At 47.7% G+C, this 18,399-nt stretch overlaps 1 protein-coding gene across 10 annotated transcripts in view; it reads left to right on the top strand.

Annotated features, from left to right (window-relative positions):
• Positions 1–7,286: 7,286 nt before the first annotated feature.
• The window catches only part of NIN (ninein), a 94,045-nt gene continuing 82,932 nt past the window's right edge, over positions 7,287–18,399 (top strand). For 8 of the 10 annotated variants that reach the window (XM_058540585.1, XM_058540590.1, XM_058540591.1 and 5 more), the window contains exons 1-2: positions 8,578–8,635; positions 16,276–16,479. In XM_058540585.1, the coding sequence (XP_058396568.1) occupies positions 16,297–16,479 (183 nt within the window). In that variant the 5' untranslated portion in view covers positions 8,578–8,635; positions 16,276–16,296. Of the gene's footprint in view, positions 7,352–8,577; positions 8,636–15,461; positions 15,897–16,275; positions 16,480–18,399 lie in introns of those variants that run through there. The other 2 variants (XM_058540587.1, XM_058540586.1) reach the window with 2 other exon arrangements.

The following is an 18,399-nucleotide window of genomic DNA, read 5'->3' on the forward strand; positions in this document are numbered from 1 at the left end:
GATGAAGAGACGGAGAGTCAAAATGTTAATTGACTTGACCAAATGTACACAACTATTAAGTGAGAGAGTTGGATTTCAAACTCAGGCAGCCTAGCTGGGTTATGCCTAGCATATCTGCCCAAGAAATGGGCGAACCTAATATACTTAGATATACAATATGAAGGTGAGAGAGAACAGGAGTGAAAAACAAGTGATGTTATCTTTTATTTACATGTAGAGTCTGAAATCCAGTATGACAGACTTCAGTTCCCTGAAGGTAGAGATCGTGTGTGTCTCTCTTGTTCAGTATGGTATCTGTAACTCCTAGTACAGGTCCTGGCACACAGCAGGTCCTCAAGTATTCCTGGAAGTGGGGGAGGGAGGAAGGGAGGGAGGAAGGAAAGCAGGCAAGGGAGGAGGAAGAGAGATTGAAGAAATAAACACAACTAATGTCTGAATTCTTTTGCCGCTACGTTTTCTACCTTCTCTTCCCCTGTCTTTTCTTGGGTAATTTGGCTTCTGAAATCTACAACATTTTACCTGGGATAAGAGGAAGTGTGGTGTCTAAGTATTAAGGGTTCTCAAAGAGAAGAGTTTAAATGTAACATTGTTACAGAGTAGCAACATTGTTACAGAGCAGTGAGGCCTCTAGGCTGCCTTATAATTCATTTGGCTTTTGAAACAATGTTTCTTATATAAAGTAGACTTTTCCTCAAACTGAAACATTTTTTAAGACTTTGGACTTGCGCTTTTTCTTCTAATTGTGTACTGCTTGAAATGTCAACGCAATGAAGGGATGCCAGTTCCTACGTGGACATATTGATTTACTTGTAAAAAATCAACGCAAGGCCATAAGCAAATGAACAGCAATAATTAAGGGCCAGGAGATGGCCACTGTGGGTTGATGGGACTGTTATTCCGGCAGTCCCTCCTCCAGGAATGTGTTACATTAGACAGATAACAGGCTGTGAAGGCTAAACACGCTATTTTTCTTCTTCCTTTCAGCACCATTGTTACAGGATTCTGCTTTCATGGATTGCTCCAAACAGCCATACAAATTTAATATCTCAGATCTAATCTTTAGACTGTATAGATTCCCCACTCTAGTTTAATCAGCAAAGTAAAATCATATTGAACTGAAGCGTTGCTCTTTTGTCGTAAGTGAATTTTGTGTTCTTTCTAAAGGCTGTCCAAGTTTCTGTTGTTATTTTGTTGTTTTGATTCCTATACAGAGAGTTAATTTTAAAAAGTGTCTCTTTAGTCTAAGCTTGAACTAGGACTTCATGAGTCTCGGAATATCTCCCAAATTTTTGTTTGTTCTTTATCCTCAGATTACTTTTAGATTTCATTCAAATTTCTTTGAGTTACTAGGGATTTTTTCAGGTGTCTCCTTCATCAACGTATCCAAAAAGGAATGCATCAATTTTTCCCCCACCTTGTTTTCTCCTCCTGGATTCTCTGTCTTGGTTGATGGCACCATCATCCACTCTCTGATCCAACCCAACAGCTCAGCCACTTTCGATTGCTCTTTTTCGCACTTACACCCAGTGACTTGCAAGTCTCATCGTTCAATCTTTAGATCCGTCCTTTCCTTTTCATTCTCATGCCCGGTACCCTAAGTCAGTGCCTCATCATCTTCATCTGGAATATTTCGATGACCCTCTAACTGGCTTCCATTGTTTATCTCTTATCTCTCCAATTCATCCTTTATATTTCCATTCAATTATTTTCTAAAAGAGAGATGTATCATGTTTCTCCCCTGCTCAGAAACCTACAGTGGCTCACTATTGCCAATTTTTAAAAAGCTCAAACTCTTTAACATTCAAAACTCTTCTTCGGTTAGTCCCAGCCTACTTAGCAGCCTCCTCTCCTGGCATTCCCCACCATTACCTTCACCATCCCTGCATGTGTACGTACTTCCCCCAGACTTATTGTGACAGTTCCTCAATTCCATCTGCCTGGCAAAATCCAGGTTACCCTTCAAGGCCCAGTTCAAATACCCTCCCTTTATGGGAACTCCCTTTACTCCAGGAGGAATGAATCACTCCTTCTGTGCCCTCACAGCATTTGTTTACATTCTTATTGAGCCCCTGGTCTTAGCTCAGTTTCCCAGGAGCTGATCCTGAGAGGAGGATTGTAGGGCAGTGTTTTATGAAGGAAATGCTCCCAGAAGAGACCAGCAAGTGAATGAGAGAAGTGGGACAGGGGAGGGAAAGAGACTGAGCAAGGGGGAGTTTAGGCAAAGTCCCGGAGGGAGTAGCTTGGCCTGATTCCACAGGGAGAGCCTGGCCACTAATATATGTCCCACTCTAAGACAAGGGAGCTGGGCTTTCTTACTCCCACACTGAGCACTCGCCGGCCAGGAACTAAGCTCCCCAGTACTTCCTGCCTCTGCATATGTACAAGGTACCCAAGAGAAGCCATAGCTCAAAGGCACAGGTCATTGGAAGCCAAAGCATATTAGAGCTAATGCAGAGGTCCCAAGCATCTGGGAGGAGGCAGGCGGTATCAGCTACACTCCTCATCAGAGTGTGCCTGTGCGCACCTAAGCATGCACAGCTGTCCCCTCACCCCAGCCTCTGGATGGTCAACCACTGGGGAGCAAGACCCCTTCTTAGTCATCCTTACGTCCCTCCAGCACAAAGGTATCACTTCACACCTGGAAAGTGTTTAAATACCATTTATTGGTTTGAATTGAATTCTCCTTTCCTAGGTCTTGTGCAACATTTTGCTGGTATAATCATATTGCTGAGATTTTTTTCCTAGCTGGTTTTAGCTCAATAATAAAAGATATGGCTTCTGGGGTTTCAAAACCTAAGGTTCAACTTTTCACCTCGCACTTTTCTTCCTGGGGCAACAACTTGCTCAGCACATCTCTTTCTAAATTCCAAGACAAGCTGCTTGCTCTGTTCAGTCAAGACTGCCAACCCAAGAAACATTTTCGAAAGATCACAGTCAACATCATTGCCAAAAGAAGACGTTCCTGGCACACAAAGAACCTGGTTCAATATGAGATGCCAGATGGTGATTTCAACTTCAGCTAAATTCCTGCTGGAAAAAGTGTTTGAACTGCAGATGAGAAAAAGCTCCTATGACAAATTTCCAAGTGTTAGAAGCTTCAGAGGGAAATGGCACGTGTTGATTCCCACCCACCCACATGCACACACACCAGAGAGCTGCTACCTGCATCTGGCAGCTCAGATTCCCACAAATACGCCTTTGCTTTTTAAGAAGACCTGGTTTGATCCTTACTAATATTAAAGTATATTAACTGAGTCCGTTGAAAGCAAATACTATTTGATTACGTGCAGTGTTGTTTCAAAGGATGTGTTCCCTTAGCATCAGCTGTAAGCTTTTTTGGTATCTGGGGGTAACTCTCTTTCCTCTCCACCAACAACTCCATGGTTAAGCCAAATAATAATCAGCATGCTTCCCCTCCCTAAATACTTTCAATTTGCAGGGGATGTATGTGAAGTATGAATGATGGTGCTCCGCCTGGGTGCCCTTGGGTCCCCATCAGGGCAAACTCTGTGCTGTGGTCTAGGCTCCAGAGCTCCACTCAGGACCGGGCTGAGGCTGGGCTTTGCCTGACACTGTACCCTTGCGGGTTTCTCCACCTCTGCTCTCCCCGTCTTGCTCCTCTCCCTCCTGCTCCTCCATCACACTCCCTGGCAGGTTTCTCTGGGGAGCATCTCTTTAATAAAACTCTTGCACACAAGTCCTCATCTCAGGCACTGCTTTAGGGGAACTGACCTAAAATTCTGGGCAATGGAAAAATTCAAGGTATTTTATGCTAATAGAGAGAGGGGCCATTGTTTCTGAAGCAAGGAATGTATGCATGCCTACTTTATCAATCAAGATCTCAGAAGAAAATAGTGGATAAACTCGAAATTAGGTATTTGGAGAATGGCTAATAAAGGGACTAATTACAAAAGCGTGGACTAGGTGCAGAGAAAAAAGGAGAGTGTCTGCCTGGAAGCTGATATCAGGGGGCTATCGCCTCCCCTAGGCCTCGTGAGCAAGAGGAGGGCTGGTGACAGTGGTGTGGAGAGGGCTGTGCGACAGGAGCTGTGTTTCCAGAGGATGCAGCCAGCCGACAGAGACCCTGCAGGGAGCAAACTGGGTGAATGAACACTGACCTCACACTCCTTCCTCCCTCCAATCTTTTGCCAGTGACCTTATCAGCTGAATTTAATGGGACTCCCGGGCACAAGGGAGCCCCTTAATCCGATACATTGGCATGGCCTCGGGGCAGAGAGCAGGTGGAGAAGAGCAGAGAGGGCATCTAGAGGGACAAACAGAAGCTATCCAGCACATCTACCTATTTTCACACAAACACACACACACAAACGCATACACACAAACACACATACACACACACAAACACGCACACGTGCACACACAAACATGCCCACGCACACGCGCGCGCACACACACACACACACAGAGTTTGGCCTGTTCTTGACTTTGACCTGTGACCAGATACATATAAATAGGCACTAATTTTTCTCTCTGCTGATCTTATTTTGTCTTGTCTGTACTTCTGGGGACCCAGAGATAGGCTGCATGATGTGGGGAAAGGGACCTCAATAATCAAGAATCAGACAAAATACATTTTTATGAAAGTCTGAGTATATCATCTGGGCATCTTGGCATTAGCCCCCAAACCTCAGCCTCTAAGATGGCATTTTTTATAGATTGAAATAGGACTCGCAGAGCTCACTGCCACAAGATTTATCATCACTTTGGCCTCAGTATTTTGGGGCAAAGTGGTCTAAATTATATCCTTAGAGAACCATTCCCATTCTCTCCCAATTGAAAACAAAATGCACGTCAAAGATTTATGTTGCTTTTGTAATGATGTATCTAATTGCTTTCTCATCAATCCAGGTGCAAAGGTGCCCTCATTATTCAGTTTATTCCCAAATGTTCTCATTATTGGAAACAATGCTCTTTTCCCATTGGTCTCATTTTCTGTTTTTGAAATGGCCATTTTCTCTGCATTCAGGTTTGGCTTGGTTCAGAATATAAAGCACTGTGGAATGTGCTGAGCGAAGACAAAAGCTCCCTCAGTCATTTCAAGGCCTTTGAGATTAATCATGGAAAAAACATGGGTCCTCAGGATGCCGGCAGGAGCTAATGTGGGTGGGATGAAGGATGGAAGAGGGAGAAGCACCACTCCCACCCATCCCAGAGGACAGGCATCTGCCCCACTGCTGTCCCGGCCTCCGCCGCACCCCCCCACCCCCCGGGTCCCCTGCAGATGTGGATACAGCCGAGTAGGAAACAGGTGGCTGTGGGGCAGGCATGAACAAATGGCCAACAGGGTAGTCATTTCAAAGCATTAAAATAGTATATATTGGGCTATTTTCTTCTGAAATTGTATTTCTTAAAATACTTTGAAGGTCCAAATGTTTTAGAGGGTGGTGATTTTTAAAAACATTTTTTAAACTCTGTGTTTCATTCCAAGAAGGCTGTTTGCATCACCCATGAACCTGCCCGGGGGGCAAGCCCTGGGGTGGACAGCCCAGCCTAGTGGCCTGATGCAGCCACTGTGTGATCTAGAGCGAAGCACCAAGTCCTCCTGAACCCCGGTTCCCTGGAGCCACGGGAATTGGGTGAGATAAAGCAGAATCCTCTTCTTGTTCTACCACTGCACTGCCTGATACAGTAGCCACTGGCAGCACGTGGCTGGTCTCAATTGAGACCAGAAAAAAGATAACTCTGCAGACCCCAGGAAAGGTACAAAGCCTGAATTTTCTCTTTCTTTCTCCCTCCCTTTTTTTTAAATTCATTTTTGTCACCCTAACTCTTAATTAATCATTACAAAGTTACTTCAGGAAGAAACAAAGAATAACTTTCTCCTCCCTGGATTGTTCTTTAGTTAACTTTTTAGAGCTTTTAACAGTCTGAGAAAGCCAGTCCGATACTGAACAATGTAGCAGAAAGCCATTAGAAAATGTCATCTACAAATACCTTAATGATCCTGGATCCCTGAACACACTCTTTGTAAGGCGAGAGTTAATATCAGAGGCAGAAATACGGCAACAGGCAAGAGAGAAATGTGGTTTGTAAAGGGTATTAATACTGGGTAAATGTTTACATTGCTTTTCATTTTGCCTTATATTGCATACAACGTAGAATTGGAGCTTGGCTACTGTTTCTGCTGTTATCTTCATTTTTATTTAACTGCGAAAAACTCAAGCAACAGGTTCTAAGATAAGTCGCTGCTTTCTTCCAGTGACTCTAGTCTGGACTAAGACTAACCTATCACCCTGTGCAACCTAAATTGCAGGCACATTGTGTTAGATTATCTGCCTTGGTGGGATTGTTCTCGCAAAGCTGCGCCATGAGTCGCCATGCTCCACGCTATCCTCTCCTTTGCAGTGAGGCTGGAGTTTGTATGTAATTTCCAGTTCCTAGTCCCAGCATTAACCACCCCATTCATTCCCCTCACGAAAGAGTATCTTGTGTTTTTCAAATTACACAACCCCCACCAATTCTGATCTTCCTCCACAGGGAGTGAGGCCACTTCCAGCATCTCCTGGCCTCCAAGAGTCTCTGCTTTAAACTAGTGAGCAATCCCATCCGGATGCTTGCAGGTTAAGAAGGGATGCTCAGGGAGAGAACCAGTGGGATGAGGCTCCCATGGCAGAGACTGGGTGAAACAAGGAAGCATCTCGTTGTTCTCACCTTCTAAGACTGTTGGCTGTCGTAGTCTCCAGTGGACATTATTCTCTTACTTATAACATGACACCTATGTGTGTACTCTGGTAACAGGTCAGCTATTCGCTGAACAGTGTGCATATATGCTGTGTAATTATTCCTGGACTGAACAACTCTGCATCAAGTCCATGAGTGTGCGTGTGCGTTTACCCAAGCTTCTCACAAAGGGGGAGGGAGGAAGACGAACCTCTCTTTCCTATTCTCCAGGCACACTGCTGCAGGAAGAGCGTTTGCGTCCTAAAATAAGACTGATCTGCTTTACAAAAAATACTTTTTATTTTGAGATAACTGTAGCTTCACATTAAGTTGTACGAAATAATACAGAGAGATTCCTTGGAGACCTTTTACCCGATTTTCCCCAATGGTAACGTTTTGTGTAACTGCAGTACAGTATCACAACCAGGAATGACACTAACACAACCCTGGGGCCTTATTCAAACGTCACCAGTCTTACACGCTCTCATTTGTGTGAGTCATTGAGTTCTATGCAATTTTGTCACATGTGTTCTCTGCTTTTGAGTCGCGGCTCTGCCAAGTATCAGCTGAGGGATCCTGAGCAAGCCCCTTAACTTCTCTGAAGCCAAGTTTCCTCAACTGCAAAACGGGTATAAAGACGTCTGCCGCCCACAGGCGGTGTGAGGATGGGGTAAGGTCGCGTTTCCAGCACGCTGCGTTCTCAACAAACGATAGTTCCCTTCCTGTCTACCCCTTCTTCCTTCAGGAGCAAGGGAGCGTCCCCAGCTTCTCGCTGAAATACAGACTTGTGGGTTATGGTAGATCCGGCGGCTCCTTCTTCAAGGGAACACACGGACACTGCCTCTCAGAGAGCCGTGGGTGCCCCTCGGGCACACAGTGCTCTAGGCCCGACTAGGGGTCCTGTGTGCATCCAGATCACAAGCGCAGGGATGGAGAAGAGCGAAAGCTGAGACCAGGGAGCCTGTGGGGGACAGAGGAGGGGTGAGGGGGTAGAGAGGAGGGGGGAGGAGTGGGGAGGCCTTAAACACCGAGCAGTCGTGGGCCGAGAACTACCAGCTCCAGCTGGGCGGCTGGTGACCAGGCCTGGATGGACCCGCAGAGGCTAGAGGGGAGTGGGGGCCTGTGAGGACACGGGGGGCAGGTGCGGAAGCCAGTGTAGACCTAGCAGGAGGCTCTTCCTCGCTCCAGAGGGTTCAGAGTCAGGTCTAGAGCTCTTCCGCCTGCTGGACCCTCTTCCAGTGACGGCCAGTGGGCGCCCCGGGGCAAGGCAGCGGCTTCTAGGCCCCGCGGGCTGCAGACGTGGCCGGTGCGGCGGGCGCACGAGTGTGCAGCGCGTGGGCACGGAGAGGCAGGGGGAGCTCCTCCCTGCACCCGCCCCAGCGCCCCCGCTTCCCAGTCCCGCAGCCCAGGGCCGGGACAGCCACGCCGAGGGGGCCGAGCCACAGAGCCGGGCGGGCGAGGGAGGAGGAGGAGAAGGAGGGGCCCCGGCGTCCCGGCTCCTCCCCGCGGCCCAGGCTCCGGGCGCCGCCAGCCAGGAGAGCGCGCTGGGTGCCCCGGATCCCGTCCCGCCCCCGACCCGCCCGTCCCGAGCCCCGAACCCCTGACCCGCCCCCTGGACCCCGAGCCCGCGGCCAGGGTCCCCGCGGCAGCGCCGGAGCAGGTTGGCGGAGAGCGAGGCCCGGGCGCGCGGACCCGCGGGGCGGGGCGGGGCGGGCCGAGGCGGGGCCGGGCAGTGGGCGGGCCGGGGGCGGGCCGGGGGCGGGCCCGGGGCGGGCCGAGGCCCGGACGGCGCGGGGGCCGGAGCGGCGCGCGCAGAGGGACCGGCGCCCCCGCCCGTGCGCGGCCTCCGGAAGGACGCGCGCCCCCCGCACCCGCTCGGGCGGGAAGAGTCCGGCCCGGCGCCCACCCAGCGCCCTCCCCGCTCGGCCGAGGCGGCGGGCGCGGGGCCCACGAGGTAGGCGAGGCCGCGGGGTCCACACCGCAGGCGGGGGGTCGGGGGCGATGGGCGAGCGGACCCGATCCCCGGGAGCGGGAGGTGGCTGCCCCGGAGGCCTGGTGACCGAGTGACACCGGGTGACTGAGGGGCGGAGAGCCGTTTCGAGCCCTAAAGCGGGGTTTTAGAGGGTGTGGGATCCGTGCGTGCAGGAAGACTGCCCCGTGCAGTTATAGGAACAGGAAGAGGACACAGTGACACTCGGCTGTCGCTGGAGGACCGCGAGGGCGGTGTGGATGGAGGCAGGCCGGACTCCTGCAGCCCCAGACCGGCGACGAGGACAAAGCCGGTGGGAACGTCTCCTGCCCAGGCTCGTCCTGTGAAGTCGAAGGGGACAGAGATGGGAGAGGCGACGTCCTGGCCTCGGCCCTGACGCACGGGGGGAGGCGCAGAGGAACGGGAGCTCCGGGGATTGTCCCGCCAGAGCCTTGTCTAGGAGACTTCGCTGCTGTGGGGTCTGGGACAGGACCCTCGTCGTGTGGAGGAATTCCCGAGGTGGCCGGGCCCTAGAACTCGAGTCCTGAATTTATGAAATCAAAATAGATTGCATGGTTGTCTTTTGTGACTGAGGCGGTGGCGTTTTAGGGTTAGGATCCTAATAGCGACCCGGTGCACGTGGGCCAGGCCCCTGAGACCCTGGGAGAGCCTCAGCTGGACTCGTAAACACTCTAACACACGTTTATATCTGCTTATTTGTTTCCTGACGCCTGACAATCTGGAGGAAATGTGTTTTCTGTGTCTGTATTGGGGGCTGACCCGGAATTCTGGCAGATCTCTGGGGTTGAAGGGGCTGTGCAGACTCCCAGACTGTAAAAGTAACATCAAAGGCGGAGAAGCAAGTCTGTCGTTTCTCCAGCTGTGGGCAGTGTCCTCAGAGAGGTGAGGTGCATGGCTGGGGAGTTCGTTGGCAGCTTTGTTTCTTTTCAGCTATTCTCTAGGAGTTCTGTGGAGGAAAGCATTCTGAACCGAGGTGTAGATAAAGGGTAGGACTTAACGGATGCTCGAAATGGGTTGGGCACAAGCAAAGGCTGGAAAAGGCTTCACAGGGACAACGAAAGGAAGCCATCACAGGCACAGTCTTTGCCTTAAAATGTCAAGGATCAGTCATTTTAATAGGCACTTGCTCAGAATGGCGTGGGCGTCTTTTTTCTGTTCCTTTTTCATGTCAGATATGTCACGACCCCTGATACCGAAAGATGTTAACCTTCACAGAGGGGAAGCACGGGGCTCCAGTGGATTCTGAACAGCCAATCTTCACTTAATAGGTGATATTCTTATCATAAGTCAAATGTTATTCAACTAAATTGTCTTAAATGTCATTGCAAATTACTTTCTAAACTAACATTTCACCAATCTTGATGCTTCCATTTTGTATTGATAATGAAAATACTTTTTATCAGTCTTACATTGATAAAGGGTTGGCAAGTTTAGCCAGAGCATTTTAGAGGGATTCAAACAGCCTAAAGCCTTTTCAGGAGGTTTATTTTTATAGATGCCAGTTCATTTGTAAGCCAATAAATTACATGGTTTGAATTCTGGCTATTGAACTTACATCTGTTGGGCAGGGGCTGGTAGAGACGCTTACTGAAGCTCGCAAAAAGATATTTTTATCCTGTTTACAAATAAAATAGAATTTAAAAATGATTATGGGATTGTGCAAGTGAGCAACTTTATTTGAAATTAGAATGCTTTATTGCAATTTATATCAGCAATTAACCATTTATTTGAGCTTTTGGATGGAAAAATTACAAAGTATTTATGCTCTAATGCTCACTTAAAAAACAAAGTTGGAAAAATATTGTTTATCAATGTGAGAAGAGAAGCTCTTCACTTATACCCCAGGGAACCTACTTGTAGCTGCAGGCATTCTAAATTAATTTGGGTAAATATAGGTCAAGAAGTGAGCATTGTTGTAAGCAGTCTCTGTTAAGAAAGTAACAAACATGCAACTTTGTTTTCTGCTTCTGTAATTGTACTTAGTAGCTGATTACAGATTATTGAATCTACAGTGTGCTAGGCTAATGATTTTATTCCTCCAGCCTCCCTGAGTTAACCACCTGATGGGGTAATCCACCCAGCTAGTAGGTCTAACTAAAGCTTGGGTTTGCCACATCATTCAGGATAGTAAAATACTAAAGCTTATTTATGTTTTAGAATAAATGCTAGTAGGATACCCTTAGTTAAATTAAATTTTATAGTGTAGTTAGCAAAGGTTATTTTCTTTCAAATTTATTTGATGTGACTTTCTCCCTGTGGGGTGGCATTTAAGCTTTTGTGTTATATTTTTATGCCACGATTTTATTCTTGGTGATGCTCTTGTGCTGTTGGTATCCAGCTAGAAGTGAGGTGCTATCTGAGCAGAGAGGAGGCTCTCTGGCATTGATCGGTTTGATGAGCAGCAGTAGTTTTTGGCAGAAATATTCTATATAGACGTAAATTGGGACAATTGTTTTTTCTATTAAGCTTCTGCTAAACTTGAATTTATGCTTGTCACTATTTCCTTTCATGCTGAAATTAGTCCAGAATGGTAAGCCTGGAAATCTTTGCAAAATTAAAGTGTTTGCAGAATAGAGAGAAGAAAAAGAAACGTTTTGATTTGATCACTCGCTCTGACTTGCCAAATGGAGAAAGCTAAAGGCGTGAATGGAAAGGTTTGCCAAAGCAGGGTTTGTCCCTGTTCATCCCTTTAGTTATAAAGTAACTAAATTAGTCGCTGGGTGGTCACTGCCTGGTCTGTGAACCCCCAACAGCTATGTCTGAACACAGATCCAAAAGTGTCTATGATGATACCCAAGGAGAGCGGCTGAGCCAACAGGGGCATCCAGACATTCCAGGGAGCTGTTCAGCTGCTGGACCATCTGGAGGGGAGATGAAAGGCCTGGGCCGGGGACTCTGGCATTGTGCTCATTTGTTATTTGCTTTTCTCTTGCCAGACTTTGTTCCCCTTTCACAGCCCTGGCCCAGAGCAGACATCCCCTTTGGCTGGGGTGCTATTCTTACAAGCTCCTTTCTATACCTTGGACGCTGGAAGGTTCATGAGTTCACATACCCACTTCATGCTGGCCTTATGTTGGCGACTTCATTATCCAGCTGTGCCTCCACCTCTCTTTTCCAGTCCCACTTGGCTGTGATTTCATCAGCCAGGGTTGCCTAGTGGAGCGCAGTAACACAGGTCTGTCATGGACCAGGGTCTGCACATTTTGGCAGCCTTGTTTTGAGTTATTTGGAAGGAAAATGCTCTGAATAGTTCTCATTATGGGTGGTAAATGTTTTGATTAATGGCTCTGTGCATCTGCCTCTTATTTAACCTCCCAAAATGTTACCCACACTGGCCCTTTTATTCCAAAGGACTCCTGAAGGCTTGTGACAATTTGATTGGGAAGGTAGGTGGTGAAAAGAGGCCCAGGTTTGTGGCAGGCTTTATGAAACTGGAATTGTTCTTTGCAGTTTGAAGGAGGATTTATCACTCCAAACCCAGCTCTCTCCATCTCTGAGTAAGATTCCTGTCGCGGGCGGGTGTCAGTGAGGCCCTAACTCTGGAAATCGTGGAATTGCAGGTTAGACATACACGAGCGTTGGGGGAAGTAATTTAACAATTACCAATTCCTGGACTATGCTCATTGTTGAAGACATGGGACTCTTCATGATCATTTTTATATAAAACTTTGTTTTTTCCTTGCCCTGAGTTCCATTTGGAGGAGTTTTTGGCCATCCAGTGTCCCATGTGGTCTCTGGTACTTGGTACTGTCCAACTGGGTAACACATGAAGGTGCATGTAAGTGATTTGCCTGTGATATCATTTCAGGGGTCCCATTCATGTTCTGTGCGCATGTGCGGGATTGAGAGCAAGTATAATTTACAGTCAGACCGGGGTTCAGATCTTGGCTCCACCCCATGTTAGCACCGTGTCCCTGGACAAATTGCGTAATATTGCCAAGCCCCAATTTCTACTTCTTAAATGGGAATATGATATCTACTATAAATAATTAGGATGATTCAGTGAGATCGTATGTAAAATACGCAGCATAGGCCAGACTCAGTAAATGCTCAGAAGTAAAAAAAAAAAAAAAAGTATCTTCTGAACTCCCACCTATATTTCAGCCTTTCTGCTTTGTTTGACATTAAACTTATCAATAATCTGCCTTTAAAGATGGAGGGAGCACTGAACATTCCCTGCTGCTGTTACCATTTAGGAATAGAATATTGTTTATTTATGTCATGCATCCCCTGCCCGTTCTCGTTCTCTGAGCTGTGGCTCCTGCTTTGCTCCTTCGTAGGCAGGTCTGTGGCTGATTGACTGTGCATTACCCTCTGCAATTCACCCTCGTTGGTAAGTGGCAGGTGTTTTCTTGGTTGTTTTCTCAATTCCCCCCTTGTATCCACTTTCTCTGGGATTAGCTATTCTCACTTGCTTGCCATCTTTAACCCTGGGGACAGCCCTTCCAGGTGGGTATTATTATTCTCCTTCTGTAAACAAGGGACTTGGGAAAGTGTTTTAATACAGATTCTCCTCCAAAGTCGTATCCCATAACAAATAAATGCAGCAGAACTTTGTGAATCCATTGGCTTAATTACTAACTCAGTGAATCAAACTTCGGATGGCTCCATGTGGGTACAGTTTGGCGTGAGTGCTGGCTTTCTGCTTCTGCTTGCTGATGTCTTAGACTGAAAATGCCTTTGAAAAGGGGTCGGATGGGGGAAGTAGAGGTGTGCTTGTGGAAGAAGTAGGCGTTTCAAAGTCTTCATATTCTCATTTCCATAGCTCTCCTTCAGGGTAAGTGTCCACTCAAGGAAACTCATACCCTAAGACCGACCATGGTGTTGCCCGACTCCCTGGGGTGGAAAGCAGACTGTATTAGGCATTTAGGGGAATATATAAGAGAAATAGAAATTGTGGACTTTGCCCTTAAATTACTGCCAAGTGGGGAGAAAAAAATTCTTGCACATGAAATTACTGATGAACATTTGGGAAAAACATCAAGCAGTAAGGACGCGTTCTGTGCCGGAGGACTGACAGCTTGTCACCGTATGTAACATCTTTTGGATGATTCCCTATGATCACTTGTTCTGCAGGGTGGGGCTGTTTCCCCCTTCACTCAAAAGAATGTTTTCCTCAGCACAGTGTCATGGGAAGGAGGGAGATGAAATAGAGGGATAAAAAAGGAAGGCTGCTGTAAAATGAGAGTTTGATTTTGTGAGCATCCAACGACCTCCCCGAGTGGGGCATGGGAGCCTATCAGGTTCAAAGCCGTGGGTGAGATCAGGACTCCTCAGTGCATGTGAGTTTTACGGTCCTCTTTCATTGGTCTGGATGGATAAATCCCCACCCCTTAAAAATAATTTCAAAAAGGGGAAGTGTTCGAATTCTTTCACTTTTGAGTCTTTTTAAAAAATATGCAAAATCAAGCAAAAACAGAAGAGCCTGGCTTTTATGAAGTTGGTCAGATCACAGCCCAGGGGACTGTAAAGCTTAGAGGTGAGTCTGAGAGCTGCGGCAACCCCAACAGTCCCGAGCTCCCTGGGGCTTCCCAGCAGGTCTTAGTTGACAACTAACTGGCCTACTCCAGGTGAATCTCGTTAGCCGAGCCTCAGCCTTGTCTTGATTCCTAACTTTTGTGGCTTTGCTGAACACCTTGGTGGTTCTTTTCTGAGGCTTTGATGTTTATGTAGCGCTCTCATCTTATTTTGAAAACATTTACATGATTAGTTAACCCAACCGACCAACCCTGGGAAGGCAGCCAGAGCCAGCAGCACCTTAGTAACAGAAACACTGATAGTTAGGAGAAGAGACCTTCCCAGACCAGGAGCCTGGACCAACGTGGTACCACTTTGCCGTAACGCGTGGCCCCGGTAAAAACCGAGGTACGCAGCCGTGCTGTTTGAATCCCTCTTCTGAGTCCACCTGGTTCTGCTGAAGCCTTTGGGATGGTCGTGGCTGCTTTGTCACGTTTTGAACAGTTGTCTGTTGAAAGAAAGCCGCACAACCTCGAGCAGCACTGGTCTGTTCCGGAAGGCTCTGATGTTCGGTTCTGTCCGTGTTAACTCAGATGTGTACCACGTTGGAATGACCTGCTCTGTGAAACATCACCTCTAAGAGAGTTTTCTGACCCAGGGCTTGGTTTAGTTAAAGGTGCTGTTGGTAAACGAAGATTGGTGGTTGCCAGGGGCTGGGGGAGGGACTGGGAGCCGCTGGGCGGTGGGTGTAGAGTTTCAGTCGGGTGGGATGCAGAAGTGTGAGAGATCTGCTGGACAGCAGTGAGCACACAGTGAACAATACTGCACTGCACTCTTAAAATTGTGTTAATAGGATAGATTTTACATTACGTGTTTTTATCACAATAAAAAATTATATTGGCAAGCTTTTTTTTTTTTAAACAAGGGGCTAGTTCTGAGAGCCTGTTTCACATGGCTGAGGTCACTGTCTCAAGGGGATATGTCGTGTTTGGTTTCCATTGCATCATGGTGAAGGTACCTTCAGATATGCGGTTTCAGGCTTTCATTAGAAGACTCAACATGTTAAAAATGAATTATTGTGCAAGCAAAAAACCAGATTTGATTCTTTATGAGGAACCTAGTATTTTATGATGTATATTTTTAGCAAAAACGATTGAGGGTTATTGATGACTCCATGTTTTTACGGATCCTGTGGATGGTGGAAAAACGGAAGGCCTGGGGTTGGGGTGGTGGGAGAGATGGGAGACAGAGTAACAAGGTGTGCAGAGGTGTGATGGTCTGGATAGCAGAGGCGCCTCGAGATTCTGTTTGATTCACATACGGTCTGTGGCTCCTTGAACCTCCCCGTCTGCAAGGTTGGAATAGTGTTTTCCCCTTTCTCTAGGCAACTAAACATTACCTAAGACTCCCGGGGACTAAAGCGAGCTTCAGGGAATACTATTCCTGTCACACCTCATGTAATTGCACCAATGAAGTTAATTGAGTTGCTTTTGGAGGAACTCATGTGAAAGGCACTGGGTCTCATGTAAATAGGGAGGTGTCCACCCAGTGCCTCTTTGCTCCATCCTCCAGTCTAATTACACAGGGTCGTAGAGAAACAAACAGCTTGGCCACGCCCAGACCGCAGCCTCTGGGCAGGTCATCCAGATCTCGCTGACCACGTGGAAACTCTGGCCCTGCAGTCTATTAGCACTAACAATTAGTTCATTTGAAAGGCCTGGACATCAGAAGTGGCCTTCCTCCTTCTGTAAATCCTGGGCCAGATAAGGTGAGAAAGAGAGAACTGCTTTCAGTCTTGAATTTGACAAGCAGCTGCCCGCCTGAGGGCCAGGCCGGAGGGGAGGGTGCCTTTCTGCCTGTGAGACTCCCTCCTTCCGGTAATGTGACCCAACCTTGTGGATGTGCTCCTCACTGGTGTGAGTGCGTGTGGGAGCCCCACTGGTCAGGGCTGGGCCCCGGAGAGACCCGTGGTCTTGTTGGGGGTCGTGCAGTGTTACCCCTCCTGCTGGCCCTCACCAAGGTCTCCAGGGGACCAGGACTTATGGAGCATTCCCAAGGGGCTGGCAAGGGCGGGGCATTGTGCCGAGGGGAGGTGATGGTAGGGCTCGAGGGCAGCCACAACCTATCCTTCTCTCTGTCCCACACAGGTGAGCGCTGTGGGCGATGGGATGGATGAGGCCAAGCAGGACCAGCATGAGGCCCGACTCAAGGAGCTGTTTGACAGTTTTGACACAACAGGCACTGGATCCCTGGGACAGGAGGAACTCACCGATCTTTGCCACATGTTGAGCTTGGAGGAGGTGGCCCCGGTGCTGCAGGAGACGCTGCTTCAGGACAACGTCTTGGGCAGGGTAAGGCCTAAGGAAGAACCCAGGCAGAGGGAAGTGGGTGCGGTTTCTGTCAGCGCTGGGGGTGGGGCAAACCATGCCTGTTGCAGCTTCTAACATCCTGGCTGTGTGTGCCCTTAGCTGTTACCCTGATAAACAGAAAACGTGGGACGGTGTGACATGACAGTGCAGTTTGCACAGGTGATGAGGGCCTGCTTGAATTTGTGCTCTGGAATGGAGGTGCGCACTGAGCATCTCAGATGGAGAGAGAGGAAGGGGTAACAAGAGGATGTTTTCCAACTCTTGTTCTTTGTGGGTCATTTGAGGGACTCCACGTTCATCATTGGGACCGAAGGGAGGGGGCCGAGATTTCCACTGAAGAGAAGGAAGATGCAGTAAGAGAAGGAAGAGTAGGTTGTGTTATGACTTCTCCCAATGAAGCTATTTCTTGTGTGGATTGTTTCTGGGGTGAAGTGTTAATTAAACCTTTCACCCAGGAAATAAGACTGGAGGGAAGGTAAATACAGTGCAGGTTCATTTAAAACCCAGCAGGACGTGCTTCCAGCAGAGTTGTGTGTGTGGCTGATGTTAGCTTCTACGTATGACAACAGATAGCACATTCTCCCCAGTGATAACGTCACAGAGATGAGAAAGGCAGGAAGGGGGCCTCTTTGTTGCTGTTAGTAGAAAGGACGTTTGCTCTGTCATGACCCGATATTGCCTTCAATTCTCATAATTACCATTAAGAGCATCATTAGTGTGGCTTTGGGCTGATTCTTGCTGTTGGTTTTTAGGGTGGTGAGAGGAGAGCGCGGGCAGCACTGTTCGAACTCTGTTGCTGTCAGTGCTGAAACTCTGTAGACGATGGTTTCTATCCTGTGGTGTAAACTGAGGAAGCAGTCATGAAACCCAGCTCTATTGCAGCGTCTGAACTTCCTTTTCTTCATTTCGTTCTCACTGTCTCTTAGCTGACAAGCTGGGTAAGTGACCTCAGATGCAGTAGGACGCATTGGCTCTCTGACATGAGACAGGAGTAGCAATTGTCCTGAAATTAACATACAGAGGATGATATTCTCGGGGGCTTGGCACCATGAATGTGGTGGTTAACGGCTCACACTCAAAGATAAAAAATGTGAATTTTTTTGCAAAACTGGAACCATTCTTGGTCACTTTTGGGGGATTAGCTGCTTGTGAATACATGTGCTCACTAAAAAATGCTAAAAATCTTGCTTTGAAAGCAGTAGAAATGGGAGCTTTGAAGATTAACCATTCGCTCCTCAGCACGTAGTGCACTCAGGTGTTTTTAGTTCTGTGTCAATCTCAGACACTTTGGGAGCTACAAGAGGAGTGTTTCCCGGTGTGGTCCTTGGAGATCTTGTGGTGTCTAAGGAATAGTGTCAGAGCGGATCTGTTTTAATGCTGATTAAAGCCTGAGAAGACGTAGTATAATTTAAGGTTTCCTTGGGAGGCCGTCTTAGAGTCAGCGTGAACACGGAACCTCTACAGGAAACGGACTGCACTTCGGCCTCGGCCGTGGATTAAGTTTGCGTCCCAGGCGTCGCACGCACGTCTTTGCCCTCACTGGGCAGACGAGATGGGGGACCAGTTATCGATTGACTTGTTAACCACTTGACACTACCAGCCCGCTTTGTATGTTTGCTATTTGCCTGTGAATAATGAATACCTAAGTGGTCTAGAGTGTGATATTTACTTCGTGAGCCCGTGATACAAGTTAAATAGATTTTCGCATATTGATCTCATGTGGGAGGTCCCCGGTGATTGTCTTGAGAGCAGGGTTGGCATGAATTAATGCACTACTGTTAAATTTGCATTTTTTATGAAACCAAATTATTCTCCTCAGATGATCACATAAACATGGCCATATGCTGTTAAGATACTCTATATGGTCTATCATTTTAAGTTACAAGGAAAAAAGTCCTTAGA

The sequence above is a fragment of the Diceros bicornis genome, chromosome 5 (assembly GCF_020826845.1).
Source record: "Diceros bicornis minor isolate mBicDic1 chromosome 5, mDicBic1.mat.cur, whole genome shotgun sequence".
NCBI classification, from domain to species: Eukaryota; Metazoa; Chordata; class Mammalia; order Perissodactyla; family Rhinocerotidae; genus Diceros; species Diceros bicornis.